Here is an 18,901-nt window from a genome sequence, read left to right on the forward strand (position 1 = left end):
AAAGCGAATTATAAACGCGTATAAATAACCACTGCATCCAAATTTTGAAAAGTGAATTACAAATGACCATCAATCAAGGTATTGAACATCACAAGATCCAGCAGAACACCCTTACACGGTAACTTTTCAAACAAGTCATCTGCCTCATTCATTCTCTTCCTTTTACTCAAAACATAAATAAGCGATGTATAAGTTTCCTTAGTGGGCTCTATCCCTTTGCTCAACATTTCATCACGAAGGATAAACGCTTCTTTGCATTCCCAGACCTGCAATAGCCATTAATCAGGATATTATATATAATGGCATCAGGAACCATTCCCTTCTCTTCCATTTCTCTAACCATACAATCACCCTACCTTCCATAAACAATTCATGAATTAACAAATTGTAAGTTGACACCGTCGGCATTATACCCTTGTTCACCACCTCATCTATACTATTATTAAGAGAAGAGGGTTTGTTAGCCAAAATCCAAAATTTTGACAGAAATGACCCTAAAAATTTAATAAACTTTGAGAATTAATTAAATCATAAGGACAGTTATGACATTTACAAAATATATTTTTATTAAAAAAATAAATAAAAATATAACCCACAACCCACTTTTCTCTCCTATTATCTCTTCTCTACAATAACTGTTTTATTTTTTATTTTCAGAAAAGAAAAAAAATACTTGCACATGAAGAGCATGTGTGGAGAAAGACTAGTCTCTATAACCGAAAGCCCTGTCCAGATCACCCTTATTGCAATAACCAACAATCAATGTGATATAAGTAACAACACATGGAAGCAGCCCAATTTCCAGCATTTTATCAAAAAGACCAGACGCTTCATCAAGTCTTCTTTCCTTACACATCCCACTAATAAGCAATCCATATGTGTAAGAAACTCCCCTACCTTTCATAGCACCAAAAATCATCTGAGCCCCTCCAACTCTGCCTCTCAGACAAAACCCATGAATGATATAGTATTATAAGTAACAACAGTAGGCTTAATCCCCAAAATCTCCATAAACCCAAGAAACTACTTTGGCTTGTTCAGCTTGCCTTCTTTACACAACACATTAATAAATCATGATGTTAAAAATACAAACACTGGACTTGATCTTCAACCTAAACATGTCAGCATACAAAACCCAAGCCCTCTCTCGGGGTTCGATTCAATTTCAAAAACAAACTCAACAATTCATTACAAGTCTTAGTCCTAGGCATAACATTGTCACTCGTCATCAATTTAACGCACTCAAAAGTGTCACCAGCCCTCTTCAATTCACAGCAAGTCCAAAACGACGCCGATTTGGGCACTCAAGCGCACTGGCAGCATGTCAAAAACGTCTCGAATCGGAGCAATGCCGCTGCCGAGGACTTGCTTCAGGAGCTCCCTCCAAGGAGGGGTTTGGGGAATGGCGACGGCGAGGCATTGGGTTTGGGTTTGGGTTTGGATTTCGAGGCGGGGAAAGTCGATGTGGGATGTGAATTGATGGACAAGTTGTGGGGTTTTGTGGAGATGGACAAGTTTGGATGGAGTTGATGGGTGGAGGGTCAGGTCGGGTTGGGTTGGGTTGGGTTGGGTGAGTAAAGAGAGAGATGGGGATTGGGTTGTGAGGAAAATGGGTCTGAGATTTTGGGGTTTAAGTAAGGGTCTGAGGGCCTCCTAAGAGCAACTCCAACAGCTTCCCCATATTTTGATTTTTCTCTACTTTAGGGAAAAATGAGCATCTTTTGCTCCAACAGATTCCCTATAACTATCCCTATTTTAGAGAAAGTGAGGAAAGAGAAAACCAAATTCCCTATATTTATAGCAATCTCTAAAAATTTAAGGAAGAATATGGAGATTTTAGAGATTGCTGTAAAATAGGGAATCTGTTGGAGTTGGAGAAGAAAAAGATGTTATAGCTTTGACTTTTGCTTATTTATTATACAAAAATTATAGGGAAGCTATTGGAGTTGCTCTAAGATTTCATTGTTGGCTAAGAAAGATGGGTTGTGATTTTGTGAACGGGAGAGAGAAGGAGTAATGACAAGCAAGGGGTTTTGATTGAAGAGGATGTGTAGGATGGGGGTTTATGCTCGATTTTACTAAAATGGCTCGAGAGAGGTGATTTTTTTTTTTTTTTTTCAGCAGCTAGACGCTTTACGGCTGATGATTGACTCAAGCATTGTCGAGTAGGGTTTGATTGAGCCGACCTATTTCTTAAAAAGATAACGTGTATATTCTCAAATGAGCTCGAAGTGAATAGAATTCTCATGTAAAACACAAACGCAAACTATTGTTTAATTCTAGTTTATGGTACGAATACTGATTGTGAAATCATGGGTGCGTGTGTTTAGTGGGGTGGTAAGACAATGACTTCTCATTCAAGAGGTCATGTGTTCAAACCCCACCAAGAGCGGAGAGGGGTGGGGTGGGGTATAAAAAAAGTTAATCGTGAACGCATTGCCAACCGATCAGATCTTTAATTCTACGAGCTAAACTAATTATCACATTTTGAACGTGAGAATTCACATAGGGTTTAGGGTTTCGGCATGAATCAGAACCTTGTTCTAAGTTCTATATCGCTTAGAATTTGGTAGTCTATTGAATTACTTTATACTGCTTTTATGTTAATAGATTCATAATGTATAATTTTCCAGATTTTGGTTTTGTTTGCATATAAATATTGTTTAGCATTGTTTGTGAATGTAGTACTTATGCTGAAGTGATGCTTCACAATAACCTAATTATAAGAGACTCAAACTTAATGATTTTCATGTGCATTGTTGTGAGGGAATGACTGCCACAATGGTGCTTTTGAGGAAATCATTAGGTGCAGGGTGCATTTGACATGATTGATATAAATTGTGTGGTTTTGTGTCTAATAACTCCCGTGTGGAATGTGAGAAGCAGTTATGGCTGTTGACAATCACATTGCCCTATGAAAATACAAACCATTACTTGATAATTATCAAAAGATGTTTCATCTGAATTGCTAAAAGCAGTTGTATTTTATGCAGATGAGCATGACGTTCTGGATCCATTTGGTAATGTAACTATTACCTGGGAGATTAGTTCATTGACCAGGAGATAGTACATGGTAAGTTTCATGTTGCATGTTTGGATTTATTAAATTGATGATGGATTTGTGTAAAGACGAATCCGTTGTGAAAATTTCTCACTTGGAGGTTAATTAGGTACTATGTTTGTGTTACTGTATAGTGCCCCTTTTTTATTTCGTTATTTGTTATGTAATCAGAGGATTAGTGAAGCTTTTTGTGGTCCTGTTCTGTATAGGCAGAAGTAAAAATCCACAACAATCAGCTGCTTCGCAACTTTGAAGATCCTGGGTGGTCTTTGGGCTGGACATGGAAGCACAATGAAGTTGTCTTGGACATGAAGGGTGCAACAGCAGTCATCAAGGGGGGCTGTTCCAAGTATTCAAATTTAAAGGCAATTTCATGTGCTAAGAGTCCGGTGGTGGCCAATAATAAGGGACTATTGAAGGCTGAGGTTCAGCACTTTAGTGTGCCTCATCACTTCAGAGTCCGGTGGTTTGCATCGGATCTGGGGTGGGCGTTTCATCGGTTTTCGACCAGGGATCTGGCGCTGGGATTCTTGTGCCGATGGTGGGTGTATGCCTGGCAATGGAGAAGGAGATCACAAGAAGGGTGACATGCCAGGGGTCGTCAGAGGACGTGCTGGAAATGACGGATTTGTTGGTGAAGTCACTCGACCTGGCGGAGGAGTCTACTGCGGCGGCGGGGTGTGGATCAGTGAAGGTGGTGAACTGGAACAAGGCGGGGTGCCCTTAGCATTCTCTGCTTGGGTCATCTGGGCTTTGTTCAGGCTAGTGGGCTGGGATTGGAAGGACTGGGCTCTGATGTTTGGGTCCTGGGCCTCCATTATTAGGGGAGTGGAGGATGGTATGTCATCCTCTACTCTAAACATTGTTTTTTTTTTTTTTTTTGGGTCGCAAACATCAGTACCTTAGTTGTTACCTTTTTGCCTGGAGGAGGGTACGTATGTCATCCTCTGCTTTGAGGTTTCTAGTTTTTGTTAGAATAATGGTGCGTGGACTTCCTAAAAGATGGGTGTACTAGGGACTATCTGGGACGCTATTTGTTTAGAATAGGGTTTATTATGGTTCTAAGGAACGATTGCTTTCTGTCGACCCCATAGGGGTGTTTCGTTCTTGTACTGCTTGCTGAATTTAATGAAAGGGCTGACCTATTTTTGTCAAAAAAATGTTCGTAGTACCTTTGTTTTCTTTTCTTGGGATAGCAAGATTTCTAATTGTTTAATTTTATTTCAAAAAAAAATTTGTGCCAATGATGTTAGTATTTTCAATTATACTTTTTGGGACGGGTTCTCACAAAGTTTTTTTTTTTTTTTTGAAAGAAACAAAGTTAAGATTTGATTATAAATTCCTATTTACGAGCTATTTAAAAAAAAAATCTGAAGTAAATGTTTGGTTTTTTAGGGTCATGGAATATTGTGTGTGTTTATGCACCTGAAGTCCTTCCAAAACTGCCACGATGTGGTATTGTCATAGCAGCTTTCAGCAGCAAAGGACAAGTACTTCCCAAGTGCGAAAGGTGGATTCCTTTGTACCAATTTTTTATGTTTCCTTTGGTGGATTCCTTTGTACTCCTCAACTAACATGTTGATGTTCTCTTCCCTGTTGCAGTAGAGGACCTGAGAGTTCTAAAATAGCAGGGGTTATTTGTCAGAATTCTTGTGAACTATTGATTACGTGGACTGTGCTGAAAAATTCAATGTCTGAATGGCAGGTTCAGGTGATGATACATAACTGGAGATTTGGAAGGCTTTTGCCTTTATGTTTTAGATTGTTCCATATGATACCTAGCCATTCAGAATTGTTGTTCTGTTTTTTTTTTTTTTAATCCTAACAACAGCTCATATATCATCAGATATCAGTTACGAATCATGGGTCTGCAGATCTCAAAAACTGGAACTTGATGATTAAACATCCAGCTGTCAATGGTGTCATTGGTGTGCATGGATTAGTGATAGAATTAATGCTTTTCTGCTTCATCTGCGAATGTTTGCTAAAGTGCGTTCGCAAGATAAAGTCACCGCGGCGAAAAGTTAGCGAAGTAAGTTCGTCGCGAATGTTCGCTAAAAGTGCGTTCGCGAGGATGACATCACTGCGGGGAAAAGTATGAAGCGAGTTTGCTGAGAAGTAGTGTTCGCGAATAATAGTTCGTAGAATAACTAAGTCTGTTTGCAAAGGTTGAGTCTGTTTGCTGTTGCGAAACATGCTGCGGTGAAAGATATTTTACAGCAACTTGCATTATTGTTTGCTCCACTCAAATTAAGCTAGATATTTTGTATCTAAAGTACTTTTAATCTAGTTTAATATGCTTTCATCTTAGATATTTTGTAGGTTAATCTTGTACCCTATATAAGGGAAGTGTTGGTTGATGTAAAAGAGGGAACAAGTTCAGAAACTCAAGTACACAAGTTTGCTGGGTTAAGTTGATCTGTTCATGCTTCATTTGCTACTGCAAATTAATCAAATCAACAAGTTGTGGTTTCGATTATATTTTGTTCAAATACAAAGTAGAAGCAATCAAAATTTTACAAATATATTCAACAATTAGAACATAAAAGTCTCGGGTATTTATTTGCTTTATTTGGTATCTCACTTTGGTGGTTATTGTATTCATCAATCTGGTAATATTCATCAACTTGTGATAATCCAAACCCGTGTTTTATATGAATGTCAGGTACAATGATGGTATTGTGGGGAGAGACATGCTCAGACATGTGAAAGCAAATATCACGTTTAGGAAAGATCTTGTGCAAACTATAGACTGGTATTATCCTGAGGGAGTGGCTTTGACTGGGGATAACTGCCACAGCCCTCCAGGAGATACAGCTATAGCTTTGCCGCTTTCTCCTGCCTCACATCCCTCCCGCTCACATAAGAAAGATGTCTTAGCTATTGCTGCAATAGTTTTAACCTCCACTTTTGCTTGCACATGTGTTGTCAACTGTTTAATTAGTAAAAGGGTTAAAATGTTCAGTTTTCGTATGGGGTATCGGCGCACAGGCTCAAGTATGTATGAGATGAGTGAGCTGTAGAAGTTACTTTAGATGTTTCAGGGAATTCAGGAGGTAAGTTTACACACCTTATTAAATGAAGAACTTACCTTTAATAACTTTCTTAATGGTACGTATATGTTGCTGGTGCCTGTTCCACTATCATAACCTTTGTATGAGGACATAATGGCCTTGTTAATTATGAAGACAATTGATTGTCAGCATCCTATATTACTGGCTTCCTTAATTCCTCTGTAATGAACCATGCAAAAGGGAATTTGACAATTGTGCGATCTTTTGATATGATCTTTTCTATCTTGAATTTAAGTAAACAAAGTGGTGTTTGGTCAGATAAATAAATGTCTCTACCAAATGAATTTTAAACTTCCATGCATATTATAATTGAATGATAGCAACAAGTAGTTATTCTGCTTAGTTGATATTTTCTTGGGGAGATCATTGCCATGTGAAATAAGACGCATTCTATGCTATTTTCTTTTGTGTTGATTTTGTTTCTAAGGTGAGGAGTTTGGATTGACACCTTAGTTGGACCAATGTCTTTTCTTCTGTTGAGTATTTTTTTTTTCTTTTAACTTTTTAATGTATTTTCATTTGACACTTATTTGTTATTATATCTTTACAATGGATATTGGTTTCTTAGAGGAGCATTGTTTGTCATAGATTTGAATAACGTTGGTTGTATTTTCAGTCGATGCATTCTCCAACCTTGTTTGTCAAGTTTTTATATGTGGTTTTTACAAAATATTTGGCCCTCTGCTTTCCTGGTCACAAAGTCAATAGTCATAGAAGATGTTGAAACAAGACAATGCACTTTACCTTTTTAATCTTACACTTCTTATGTGCACGTTTAAGATATGCTATGATTGACTGCATTTCTAAACTCAACGTTTGGTGCAGAAGTGCTTTTGTTATCTGTTTGGCTGTTGCTAAGCTTTACTTGAAGACTTAGTCACCATCACATTCTAATGAACCATTGTGGGCAATAGTTTTGTTATTATTCTGGATTTTTTTTTTATAATTTATTTATTTATTTTTGAAGTATGAATCTGGGAATGAGGATATTTTATTTGTTTGAATTTCATCATTTCATGCAATAAGTTGTAATGTATTACTGCTAATTTAAGTTCTAACATAGTTGTACACTTTACTTTGAAGACTTAATCACCATCACATTCTAATGAACCATTGTGGGCAATAATTTTGTTATTATTCTGGATTTTTTTTTTTAGTATGAATTTGGGAATTGTTTAAGTATATTGGTATTGAGAGAGAATTGTAGAGAGAAGTGTGTATTATTATTGAGAATAGGAGCCCTATATATAGGGATTACAAAGTACTAGTTCTAATGTTACAAGGAATACCAATCCGTGTAGGATTGGGAAATCTAGAACCTTCTCTCCTATTACTACTCCTAGTTTGATAAGGCACACTAAATCGATATTCCTTCAACACTCCCCCTTGTGCCGCTTCAAACTTGGTGGTGAAGCTTCATCCGTTGCCTTGTTAAAAACCTTGCCAGGTAACACAAACCCTGTGGGATAAAAATAACCCTGGTCGAAGATCAAAAAGAGCACAACACGTCCTTCACCCTTCGAGATCGAACATGTAGACATCATAACTCCCCCTGATGTCGATATCTCCCCCTGATTACTACAATCGTGGGAGTTCGGATAACTTTCTCAATCCAATGCTCTTCACATGTTTCTCGAAGGTGGATTTAGGTAACGACTTAGTGAATAAGTCCGCTACATTATCCTCTGATCGGATTTGATTTACTTCAATCTTTAGAAGTGATTGTTGTTGCTGATTATAAAAGAACTTAGGCGATATATGCTTGGTGTTGTCGCCTTTGATGAAACCTAACTTCATTTGTTCAATACAAGCTGCATTATCCTCATAAATGCATGTAGGTTCATCTGTGGTAGACTTCAAACCACAACTTCCTTGAATATGTCGAATCACAGATCTTAGCCATATACATTCACGAACGGCTTCATGTAGAGCGATAATCTCTGCATGATTCGAGGAAGTAGCAACAAGGGTCTGTTTTGTAGACCTCCAAGATATCGCAGTGCTTCCCATGGTAAAGGCATAACCAGTTTGGGAGCGACCTTTGTGAGGGTCAGAGAGGTACCCTGCATCAGCAAATCCCATCAAAACATTGTTGTCGTTTTGATGGAGGGGAATAGGGTGAGGCCGGCCACCATGGGCGGCGGCGGCGCTGGAGGTGACGACATGGCTGACGGTCATGTTATGGACGGCGGCTCCATGCCTAATGGGGTCCGATCCCATTCTTCCGTCGTTCCTCGTCTCTCTGTAGGGATAAAATAGGCCCATATCAATCGTACCTCTTAGGTATCGAAAGATTGTCTTTACACCAATCCAATGGCGGCGTGTTGGCGCAGAGCTATGTCGAGCTAACAAGTTCACAGCGAATGAGATATCCGGTCTTGTGCATTGAGCTAAGTACAATAATGCGCCTATTGCACTCAAATAGGGCACTTCGGCCTCTAATGGTTCTTCGTCCTCATCCCTTGGACGAAACGGATCTTTTCCGGGCTCAAGACTACGGCCGATCATGGGAGTACTCACAGGCTTCGCTTTATCTTCATTAAAGCGCCTTAGAATTTTCTGAGTATATGCAGACTGATGGATCAAAATCCCATCACTACGGTGCTCGAGTTCTAAACCGAGACAAAACCGTGTTTTCCCAAGATCTTTCATCTCAAATTCGGATTTCAAGTATTTAGCAGTTTCCTTCAACTCATCTAGAGTTCCAATTAGGTTCATGTCATCGACATAAACTGCTACGATTGCAAATCCGGAACTTGTTCTCTTACTGAACACGCATGGGCATATTTCATTGTTAATATATCCATTCCCAATCAAGTAGTCACTTAGACGGTTATACCACATCAGTCCGGATTGTTTTAATCCATATAGTGAGCGTTTTAACCTTATTGAAAACGCGCTCCGTGGTTTAGAGCCACTTGATTTGGGTAATTGAAGTCCATCTGGAACCTTCATATATATCTCTGAATCTAGATCCCCATAGAGATATGCTGTAACCACATCCATAAGCTGCATGTCAAGTTTTTCGGAAACTACCAAACTGACAAGGTAGCGGAACGTTATAACGTCCATTACGGGAGAATATGTCTCCTCGTAGTCGATTCCAGGGCGTTGTGAGAAACCTTGCGCCACAAGGCGGGCTTTATATCTTACCACCTCATTTTTCTCATTACGCTTTCTAACAAAGACCCATTTATGGCCAACAGGCTTTACACTTGGGGGTGTCTGCGTTACAGGCCCAAATACCTGTCTCTTTGTTAGTGAATCCAATTCAACCTGGATCGCATCTTTCCATTTAGGCCAATCTGCTCTTCGTTGACATTCTTCAACAGAGCGAGGTTCGATATCATCATATTCTATAATTCCTTTTGCAATATGATATGCAAATGCATCATCAATCGCCATAGAATTTCTATCCATCATCTCATGTACACTAGTGTAATTTATGGAGATCTCTCTATTCTCTGGAGTTGGTTCTGACATTGGAGCGTCCCCCAATGATGTCTCTTGGACATAACCATAATCCGGAATATTCTCATGAGATGGATTATTCACATCGATGATTAATGGATTATTGTGTGCCAAACTCGCTTTCTTTCTTGGGCGAGAATCCATCGAACCTATGGGCCTCCCGCGCTTCCTGGCAGGAGCCATGGGCCTAGCCAAAACGTCACCATCACTGTGAGAGGGGACGTTGGCACCATGCTCATATCCTCTTGAGTTGGCGTCATGTCTTCTAGTTTTAGGGACATCAATCCTTGCAGGCACGTTTGCAGCAGGTATGTGTGATCTCGTCACTTTAGCGATATCAGAAAACGCATCAGGCATCGATTCTGCTACGTTCTGAAGATCGAGAATTCTCCGCACTTCAATTTCGGACTTGTGCGGTTCGGGGATCAAGATGAGACAGAGTGGGGACAGACCACGACAATTTCTGTCGTTCCTGTTGAACATTGATGTTCTTATCTCCCCCTAACGACGGGAAGACTGTCTCATCGAAGTGACAATCCGCAAATCTAGCGGTAAAGAGATCGCCTGTCAAGGGTTCTATGTAGCGGATAATCGTTGGAGAATCATATCCAACATAAACGCCTAATCGTCTTTGAGGACCCAATTTGGTGCGCTGTGGTGGCGCAATTGGCACATAAACTGCACACCCAAATATGCGTAAGTGTGAGACATTAGGCTCATACCCAGTCACCATCTGGGACGCAGAAAAGGGTTGAGTGGCAGTGGGCCTCAGACGAATAAGCACAGCTGCATGCAATATTGCATAGCCCCAAGCAGAAATAGGGAGATTGGTGCGCATTACCAATGCCCTAGCGACCATTTGTAGTCGTTTATTGGCGGCTTCTGCGAGACCATTTTGGGTGTGAACATGAGGAACAGGATGTTCAACATCGATCCCAATGGACATGCAATAATCATCAAAAGTCTTTGACGTAAACTCTCCAGCATTGTCTAATCTTATAGACTTAATAGGATGATCAGGGTGGTGAGCCCTTAACTTAATTATTTGTGCTAGGAGTTTAGCAAATGCAGCGTTCCTTGTGGACAATAGCATGACATGTGACTAGCGTGTCGATGCATCAACCAATACCATAAAATATCGAAATGGTCCGCATGATGGTTGAATAGGTCCACAAATATCACATTGGATTCTTTGCAAGAATGGTATATTTTCTTTGGTGTCCTTTGCATAGGATGGTCTCGATCCTAACTTTGCTAAAGAGCAGGCTTTGCAGAACGAATGATGGGCTTTAGAAACAACCAATGAGGATTTTGGTTGAGCCACAAAATCACAAGTGACTTTAGAAGTAAAAGTTGGAGACAAAGGAGACTTGGTGGCGTCAATGCCACCCTGAGGCCGCAGGGGGAAGGCGGCGCCGGCCAAGGATGGCCGGATTTGGGGGTGAACGGCACCGTGAGGCGCATGGGCTCCTTCGGTGTCCAAAAACCGAGTTTTACTTCTTTTCGTTCTGAAAAAGGGATGTCCGTGTGAAGTCTTTAATATACGGATCATCATGTCACGACCTGGGTGTCCCAAACGGTCGTGCCAAAGCCTATATGTGTCGGAATCCCATAAATCATCTCTCATGACATGGTTGGATTCAATGACTCGAATAGTGGTTGCGTACAACCTACTAGAGCGACACACAAGTTTCTCTAAGACTCGTTTATGTCCGTAGTCATTAGAGGTGATGCAAAGGAACTCTTGTCCATTCTCACACATGAAAATCATTGGCACTTACATCTTGTAAGTAATAAAGTTCGAAACATATGTCCATGACATGAGATAAAATCAATCGATACTTTATTAATAATAGCCAATGATTACATCAAAGTTTCTTGACCAAAATCTAATCCAACATAAAAATCAAACCGTAGACAAATCGTAGTCACTCAATCCGTTCGGTTATTTCAATTTGGTTGTGACCAGGTAAGGTAAGGCGAGATTTTGGTGGAGCGTTGCTCACTTTTAAAACCGTTCTCTCAGATCAAACCTTGCCTAGACATCACAATTACTCTTGAGTACGCCTAGAGGGAAAAAGTTAATACAATAAGTCATTTTATTGATTTAAGGCATAATTGCCATTACATGATTCTTGGAAATAATAAAGACTATAAAAATCTGCGGCATTTTGTCTTCATCGCCAGAATTAAAGTCTTTGTGAACTCGATGTCTTGATCACCATGATGCGACTACCTTCGTAGGTACATTGCAAATTCAGGTCCATTGATCAGACGTTCCATATCAGAAATAGACACCATAAAGAGGATTCTCCCTTGATTGAGGCGAATTGGCGCAATATGCATAGTCCCTAGGACTGGTGGCGTTGGAAAGTGGTGCCCATGACCAACGTTGGCTCCATGGTTTCCAACCCTATGTCCCTCAAAATCACGCCTCCTACGGTCGTGGGATTGTTGCCTTGAGCGATTACCTTCTTGAGCATTTCGATCGTATGGATCATGACGTCGATGGCGACTTTCTCTAGCCATAGGACGATGCTCTTGATAGCTATCTTGAAGCCTATCAAATCTTCTTTGCACAAGTTCATTGCCACGTCTTTCCGTAGTGGCCATAGCTTCAATAAGCTGTTGAAAATTTGTGATCCGTCTTGCATTTACATGAGTCCGGAGTAAGTCAGAGGACCTCATAGCATAGACGGGGAAGGTATTGAGGGTTTTCTCAATCAACTGGCCTTCTGTGATTGTTTTTCCACAAAGACGCATCATTGCTCTGATGCTGATGGCTTCCGAATAAAATTGCATGACAGTGTCAAATTCAGAGAAGCGAAGATCTTTCCATTCTGCTTCTGTATTCGGAAGTATGGAGTCACGAACATTGCCATATCGTTCGCGAAGTGTATGCCAAAGCTTTATGGCGCTATCCTCATTTATGAACTCAAACTGTAGGTCACTATCCATGTGACGTTTCATGAAGGCAAGTGCCTTGGAATTATCTTTCTCAGTTTGAGGGTCTGGAGCTGTTTCAATAGGACAAAGCTCTTGGATTGTATGCAATAAATCACGGGCAATAAGGTGGATCTCGACATCAGTGACCCAGATTAAGTACCTTTTGCCTGCATAATCCAATGGAACAAAATCGAGTTTGTTCATGTTTGACATCCTGAAAGATGAAACAAGAACAAGTTAGTTTCGGAGTCAATGCTTCCACGAAAACTAATATAAATAAGATTTCCGAGCTATGCTACCAAGAAATCGATTTCCAAGAATAATTGGATTAGACCGAAACAGTGATGTTTGAATGGTCAAAATAGATGCTCACGAACGCTCTTAGTCCGTAGCATACGAACGCTCTTAGTTCGTTAAATCGATGCTTACGGACGCTCTTAGTCCGAAGTCTTACGAACGCTCTTAGTTCGTTAATTGCGTGAATCCCCACTATTCCGCTTTTCAAGAATCGAACCCACGTTATAAGAAAGGTGGGATGTAGAAGAAGGGAGGTTTTCAAGTCCCCGAGAAAAGAAGAAATATTTGAATTATAGGAACTTCAAAACTTACTCTTGAATACTTACTTGTATTTGGATCACGCGTGTGTCGATGCAAGCGTGATGGAGCGAAGCAATTCGAGTAGAGTCGTGCAGCGAATACGGGGCAGCAGGGGTTGCGGTGGTAGTAGTGGTGTAGGAGCAGTGGAGGCAAACTGCAGGGGCAGCAACAGAGGTGTAGGGCTGCAGGTGCACGGGTGCGTAGGCGGGGCAGCAGCGTGCGCAGGTGTGCGCGGGGAAGCAGTGGGCGCACGGGCGCGCAGACGAGCAGCAGAGTTGCAGGGACGCTGCAGGAGCAGTGTGGGGTGGACGCACGGGCGCGGGGCTGCAGGTGCAGCGCGCAGGGCAGCAGGGGCTGCTGTGATGTGGTAGGGCTAGCTCGGGCTAGGTGGCTTCGGCAGATTTTGGTGAAGAGGATTGATTGGGTTTTGTTTTTGCTTTTTGCTTTTTGGCTAGAGTCGTGCTGATAACGTGTTTAAGTATATTGGTATTGAGAGAGAATTGTAGAGAGAAGTGTGTATTATTATTGAGAATAGGAGCCCTATATATAGGGATTACAAAGTACTAGTTCTAATGTTACAAGGAATACCAATCCGTGTAGGATTGGGAAATCTAGAACCTTCTCTCCTATTACTACTCCTAGTTTGATAAGGCACACTAAATCGATATTCCTTCAACAGGAATGAGGATATTTTATTTGTTTGAATTTCATGCAAATAAATTGTAATGTATTACTGCTAATTTAAGTTCTAACATAGTACGTAGTACACCTTCATTGTTGTTGCAGGGACTTGAAAGGCTTTTTGATCAACATAGCATAGCTGAGTACAACTAGATATTGGGGTGATCGTAGAGATTGGATACTCACTCTATTCAGTAGCGAGCGCTCGTGGACTTGGAAGTTTAGTTAGAGTATCCATAATAAGAAACCTGGAAATTAATCCAATCTCTGGAATGACTTTTGGGAAATGTGGTCTGCAATGTCTCAATTTCAGCCTCATTGTTTGTCAATTTCTTTGTCTTGAGCTAGTCCTTTCAACATTATGTTGTCAACTCTAGACCTATATTAGTTTTTTTTTTTTTTTTAAAAGAAAAAAAAAATCCCGATAAAATCGAACAGAAACATAATTCAACCTAAGGCTGCCTCTTAGCGGCGGCTACGCCATGTCGACGTCCAGTTCTGGTGCTCAAAGGAAAGCCATCTGCCCATGGGCGTTCATGGGGTTCTTTGATTCGATTCCGTCTCGATTACTCCTCCACCCATGGCTTCTCCTCCGCCCAAGGCGAAAACTTTCGCATCAATTGTTTCAGATTCAATTGAATCATCGATGTCTCTAAGCCAACTACCTGCACCGATTGTTCGCGGAGATAAAACATACATTAAGATCAATGAGGCTCTGTATCAGGAGCAATTGAAAATTTTCAAAACCAACCTTCTTGGTCGTCTACTACTCCATAAAGGCTCTGCACCTTTGAAGACCACTGATCTCAAAGGTATGCTTAACACTCTGTGGAAGCCCTCCGCTCCATGGCGTCTTGTTCCACTGGGGAAAGGATATTTTGACATTCACTTTGCCACCGAGTATGATCTGCGAAGAGTTTGGGGAGGGGGTACATGCACCCTTGCTACTGGTATTTTCAGATTGGCTCAATGGAAGCCAGATTTTGTGCCTGGAGTTGTTCTCCCACAGACCCATGCTCAACTTTGGGTCAGATTTTATGGTTTGAGCCAAGACTATTGGCATCCTCAACATCTAATGGAGATTGCTCATGGAGTGGGCACTCCATTGCAATTAGATCGGGCTACGAAGGAGCGTGAGTTTGGCTATTATGCCAGAGTTTTAGTAGATGTGGATCTTGCCAGGGATTTACCATCTTCGTTGATGATAGAGCGTGAAAATCATTGTTTTCCCATTGAAGTGGTCTATGAAAATTTGTGCACCCATTGTGGTTTGGTCGGCCATACTGCTGATCGTTGTAAGCAACTAAACGACAAGGAGCAAACGACCAAGAAACAGCGTGAGAAGACTTCTAAGCCTTTGACTACTGTAGTTCGTCAGGAGTACAAGGTAAAGCGTAATGTGGTCACATCTGATGTTAGGCATGATATGCAGACTGTCCATGCTTCTCCACCAAACATGACTAATGGAATTGTTACGAAGGATCAACATGCTGCTCTAACTAGTGAAGTTGCTCATGTGCATGGTTTGGTCCAAAGCACTCCAACTATAACAGTTGATGACGACTCCCCTCGGGTCCAATCTTCTGGAAGGGAATTGGTAGAAATTGCTTAATTTGCACAAACTGTTATTGAAGAGGCAGCTTTGGATGAAATGGAGACTATTGCCCAGCGTGTAATAGAGGAGTCATTGGAAGCAAATATTAAAGTAACTAATGCAGGGGAGGATGACTCGAGCTCCTCAGGTACGACTGAGCATGTTCTTGAGGAGCATTTTTCTCTAGAAAATGCAGCAGGTGAGTTGACAAAAGGGAAATCTAGCTGGCATGACTTAATTAAGGAAGACCAATGCACAACTGGTATTGATGGAACCCCTACTAGAGGACAACTTGAAATGCAGGCAGTGAATTATATGATGGGGGATGATACAGGCCTTAAGAACATGACCCTTGTACTTTCTAAAGGGCAGAAAAAGAGACTCCGAATAAAGCAAAGAGATGAGAAGCAGACTGAGGAGGGCACTGTGGATCGTTACCCCGCAAGAAATAGGGGTCCTCCTCAAAAGCTTAATTTATGAAGATTATTTTTTGGAATATTCGGGGATTAGCTAATGCTCCTACAAGGACTGCTCTTCGTAGTTTAATTAGAAAGCACTCACCTGATTTCCTTTGTTTATCAGAACCAATGACATCTTTGACGCGTATTCCTAATTCTTTTTGGAGATCTATTGGTATGCAATTGGTAGGTGTCAATGATCGAGGTCAGTTATTTCCAAATATTTGGGTTTTTCATTCAACAAACATATCATCTCCTACTATGATATCTTCTTCTAGTCAACATCTATTTGTGCAGTTTTTTGTTGGTGATATTGCTCATGGTCTGGTATTTTTCTATGCGGCAACAACTAGTGTGGCACGTTGTCCTTTATGGTCTGAAATTGAACAAATTAATACAAGCTTCTCGGGTCCTCTGCTGTTAGTTGGTGATTTTAATGCAATTTTAGGAGCCCAAAAAAGACCGGTGGTAGGATGCCTACTCGTGTTTCCTGCGATGACTTTCAGCATATGGTGGATGTGTGTCATTTGACACAAATTGATCTTAAAGGGTCACCGTTTACATGGACAAATGGTCGAGGAGTTGGCTCACATATTGAAATGTTGTTGGATAGGTGCTTTTGTTCTATTCCATGGTTAGACTATTGGTCGATGACTAGTTGTTCCACTTTGGTTCGGCACTCTTCAGATCATAATCCTCTCCTGATTTCATTCACCAAATATATTGCACAAGGCCCGATTCCATTCCGTTTTCAGAAGATTTGGTTGGGGCACTCAAATTTTCTTCAATTTATTCAAGAAGCATGGAAATCTTTTGAGGTATGTGGTTCTCCTATGTTTATTCTACAAAGGAAGCTTAAGCTTTTAAAACCTATTCTGAAGGAGTGGAATGTTAATGTCTTCGGTAATGTTCATACTGCGGTGGATAGTGCACGCGCTGCCCTTGAAAAAATTCAATTAGCCATATATCTTGATGGGTTTACTGAAGTGCGTCATGTCGAGGAGCTTTTAGCCCAGGATGCTTTGTCGAATGCTTTATTGGTTCAGGAAAAATTCTGGGCGGAGAAAGCTAGGGTGAGATGGGTTAGGGCCGGGAAGGTGACAGAAATACTAGTTATTTCCATACTTTGGCAAAAATTCGACGAGCCCGTTCCTCTGTCACTTCTCTTCGTATTGGGAATGACTTGGTGGATGATGTTAATATTTTGCGTGATCATGTCGTTCAGCATTTCACAGGTGCCTTTTCAGATGATGGAAATATTGATGATACAGGTTTGGTTGAAAATATTATTCCTTCAATGGTTTCGGATTCAGAAAATGGCTCTTTACTTGCTATTCCTTCTGCTGAAGATGTTAAAGGTGTCATATTTTCCATGAATGCTGATAGTGCCCCAGGTCCGGATGGTTATACTGGTCATTTTTTTCAGGCTTGTTGGGATGTAGTTGGGTTGGATGTGGTCTGTGCTGTTAGATCTTTCTTTCAGTCAGGATATATATTGCCTAATCTAAATTCCAGCTTTGTGGCGCTCATTCCAAAGGTTCAAGAAGCTAATGTTATCACTCAATTTCGACCCATTGCTATGGCTAATTTTTCTTTTAAAATTATTACTCGCATTCTGGCAGACCGTCTTGCTCCTATTGCTTCCAAGATTATATTGCCGAATTTGAAAGGAAGACAAATCTCTGATTGCATTTTTCTGACTTCTGAATGTGTTAACTTGTTGGATAATAAATGTTGTGGAGGGAATGTTGCTATTAAGTTTGATGTAGCGAAGGCCTTTGATACTCTGAATTGGGACTTCCTTCGAAGGGTTCTTAATGCTTTTGGTTTTCATGCAACTTTTGTAGATTGGATTAGTTCTATATTGGCTTCAGCTCGACTCTCTATCTTATTTAATGGCTCTCCAGTGGGATTTTTTTGCTGTAGCCGTGGAGTTCGACTAGGGGATCCATTGTCTCCTCTTCTTTTTTGTCTTGCTGAGGAGGTTCTTAGCCGTGGTATCTTGCGTCTGGTTGATATGGGGCATGTCCAAGCTATTTCCTCTCCTAGTGCTGTGAAAGTCCCTTCTCATGTTTTATATGCTGATGATATAATGGTTTTTTGTAAGGGAGATAAAAGAAGCCTATTAAATCTTATGGCTTTCTTTGAGGAGTACGGACTCAACTCAGGCCAGTTGGTGAACAAAACCAAGTCTCATGTTTATTTGGGGAGGTCAGCTGTTCATCGTCGTACCCTAATATATTCTTGGTTAGGTGTTCCAGTGGGTAAATTTCCCTTCATGTACCTTGGTGTGCCAATTTTTGTTGGCCGACCGAAGCGAATTTACTTCCAAGTCTTGGCTGATCGAATTCGTAACGTTATGTCTAATTGGAGAGGGCATTCTCTTTCCATGGCAGGACGGGTAACACTGGTCAATTCTGTGGTGGTTAGTATGCTTTCCCATAGTTTCACAATTTATGCTTGGCCAAGGACCGTATTGCAACAAGTTCGGAATTGGATGAGGAATTTTATTTGGACCGGCAATGTGTCTTCTAGAACCTATCATCCAATTTCTTGGAAAAAGTGTTGTGCTTCGTGAAGGAGGGTGGTCTTGGAGTTCGTAATATTATGGCTCTTAATAAGGCTTTCCTCCTAAAAAAATTTTGGGATTTCTTAACTAAGTCTACACCAGCGGCTGCTTTTTTTTTCTGCTCGGTTTCTTCAGCGTTCAGGTCAGCCATGTTCTTACTATAAAAAATCATCTATTTGGCCTGGCATGAAACCCTTGTTTATGGATATTTTCTACAGCTCTAAATGGTTAGTGGGCAATGGTCGATCAATTGATTTTTGGCATGGTAATTGGCGTAATGGTTCAGTTGTTGATAGATTGGGTATTGAGCATTAGCTGAGCAAATTATTATGTGCCAAAGTTTCTGATTTCATCAAAGATGGCTCTTGGTATTGCTCTAGTAATTTAATTGCTGATCTTGCTGCACTTTGGTCCGAAATTTCAGCTATTAGGCTTCCTTATTCAGACATG

General features: G+C 40.8%; 1 protein-coding gene and 1 pseudogene across 1 annotated transcript; one reads left to right on the plus strand and one right to left on the minus strand.

Annotated features, from left to right (window-relative positions):
* Positions 1-3,072, minus strand: LOC133737174 (pentatricopeptide repeat-containing protein At2g15630, mitochondrial-like; annotated as a pseudogene).
* An 11,338-nt stretch (positions 3,073-14,410) lies between these two features.
* LOC133737175 (uncharacterized) lies at positions 14,411-15,442 on the plus strand. Its single transcript, XM_062164784.1, has one exon. It carries the CDS (start codon positions 14,411-14,413, stop codon positions 15,440-15,442), a length of 1,032 nt encoding a protein of 343 aa, XP_062020768.1.
* The last annotated feature ends 3,459 nt before the right edge of the window (positions 15,443-18,901 follow it).

Source organism: Rosa rugosa, chromosome 3 (genome assembly GCF_958449725.1).
Source record: "Rosa rugosa chromosome 3, drRosRugo1.1, whole genome shotgun sequence".
NCBI lineage: Eukaryota > Viridiplantae > Streptophyta > Magnoliopsida > Rosales > Rosaceae > Rosa > Rosa rugosa.

Coding starts and splice junctions, on each gene's coding strand:
- LOC133737175 (XM_062164784.1), top strand. CDS start 14,411: ATGGCTTCTCCTCCGCCCAAGGCGAAAACTTTCGCATCAATTGTTTCA.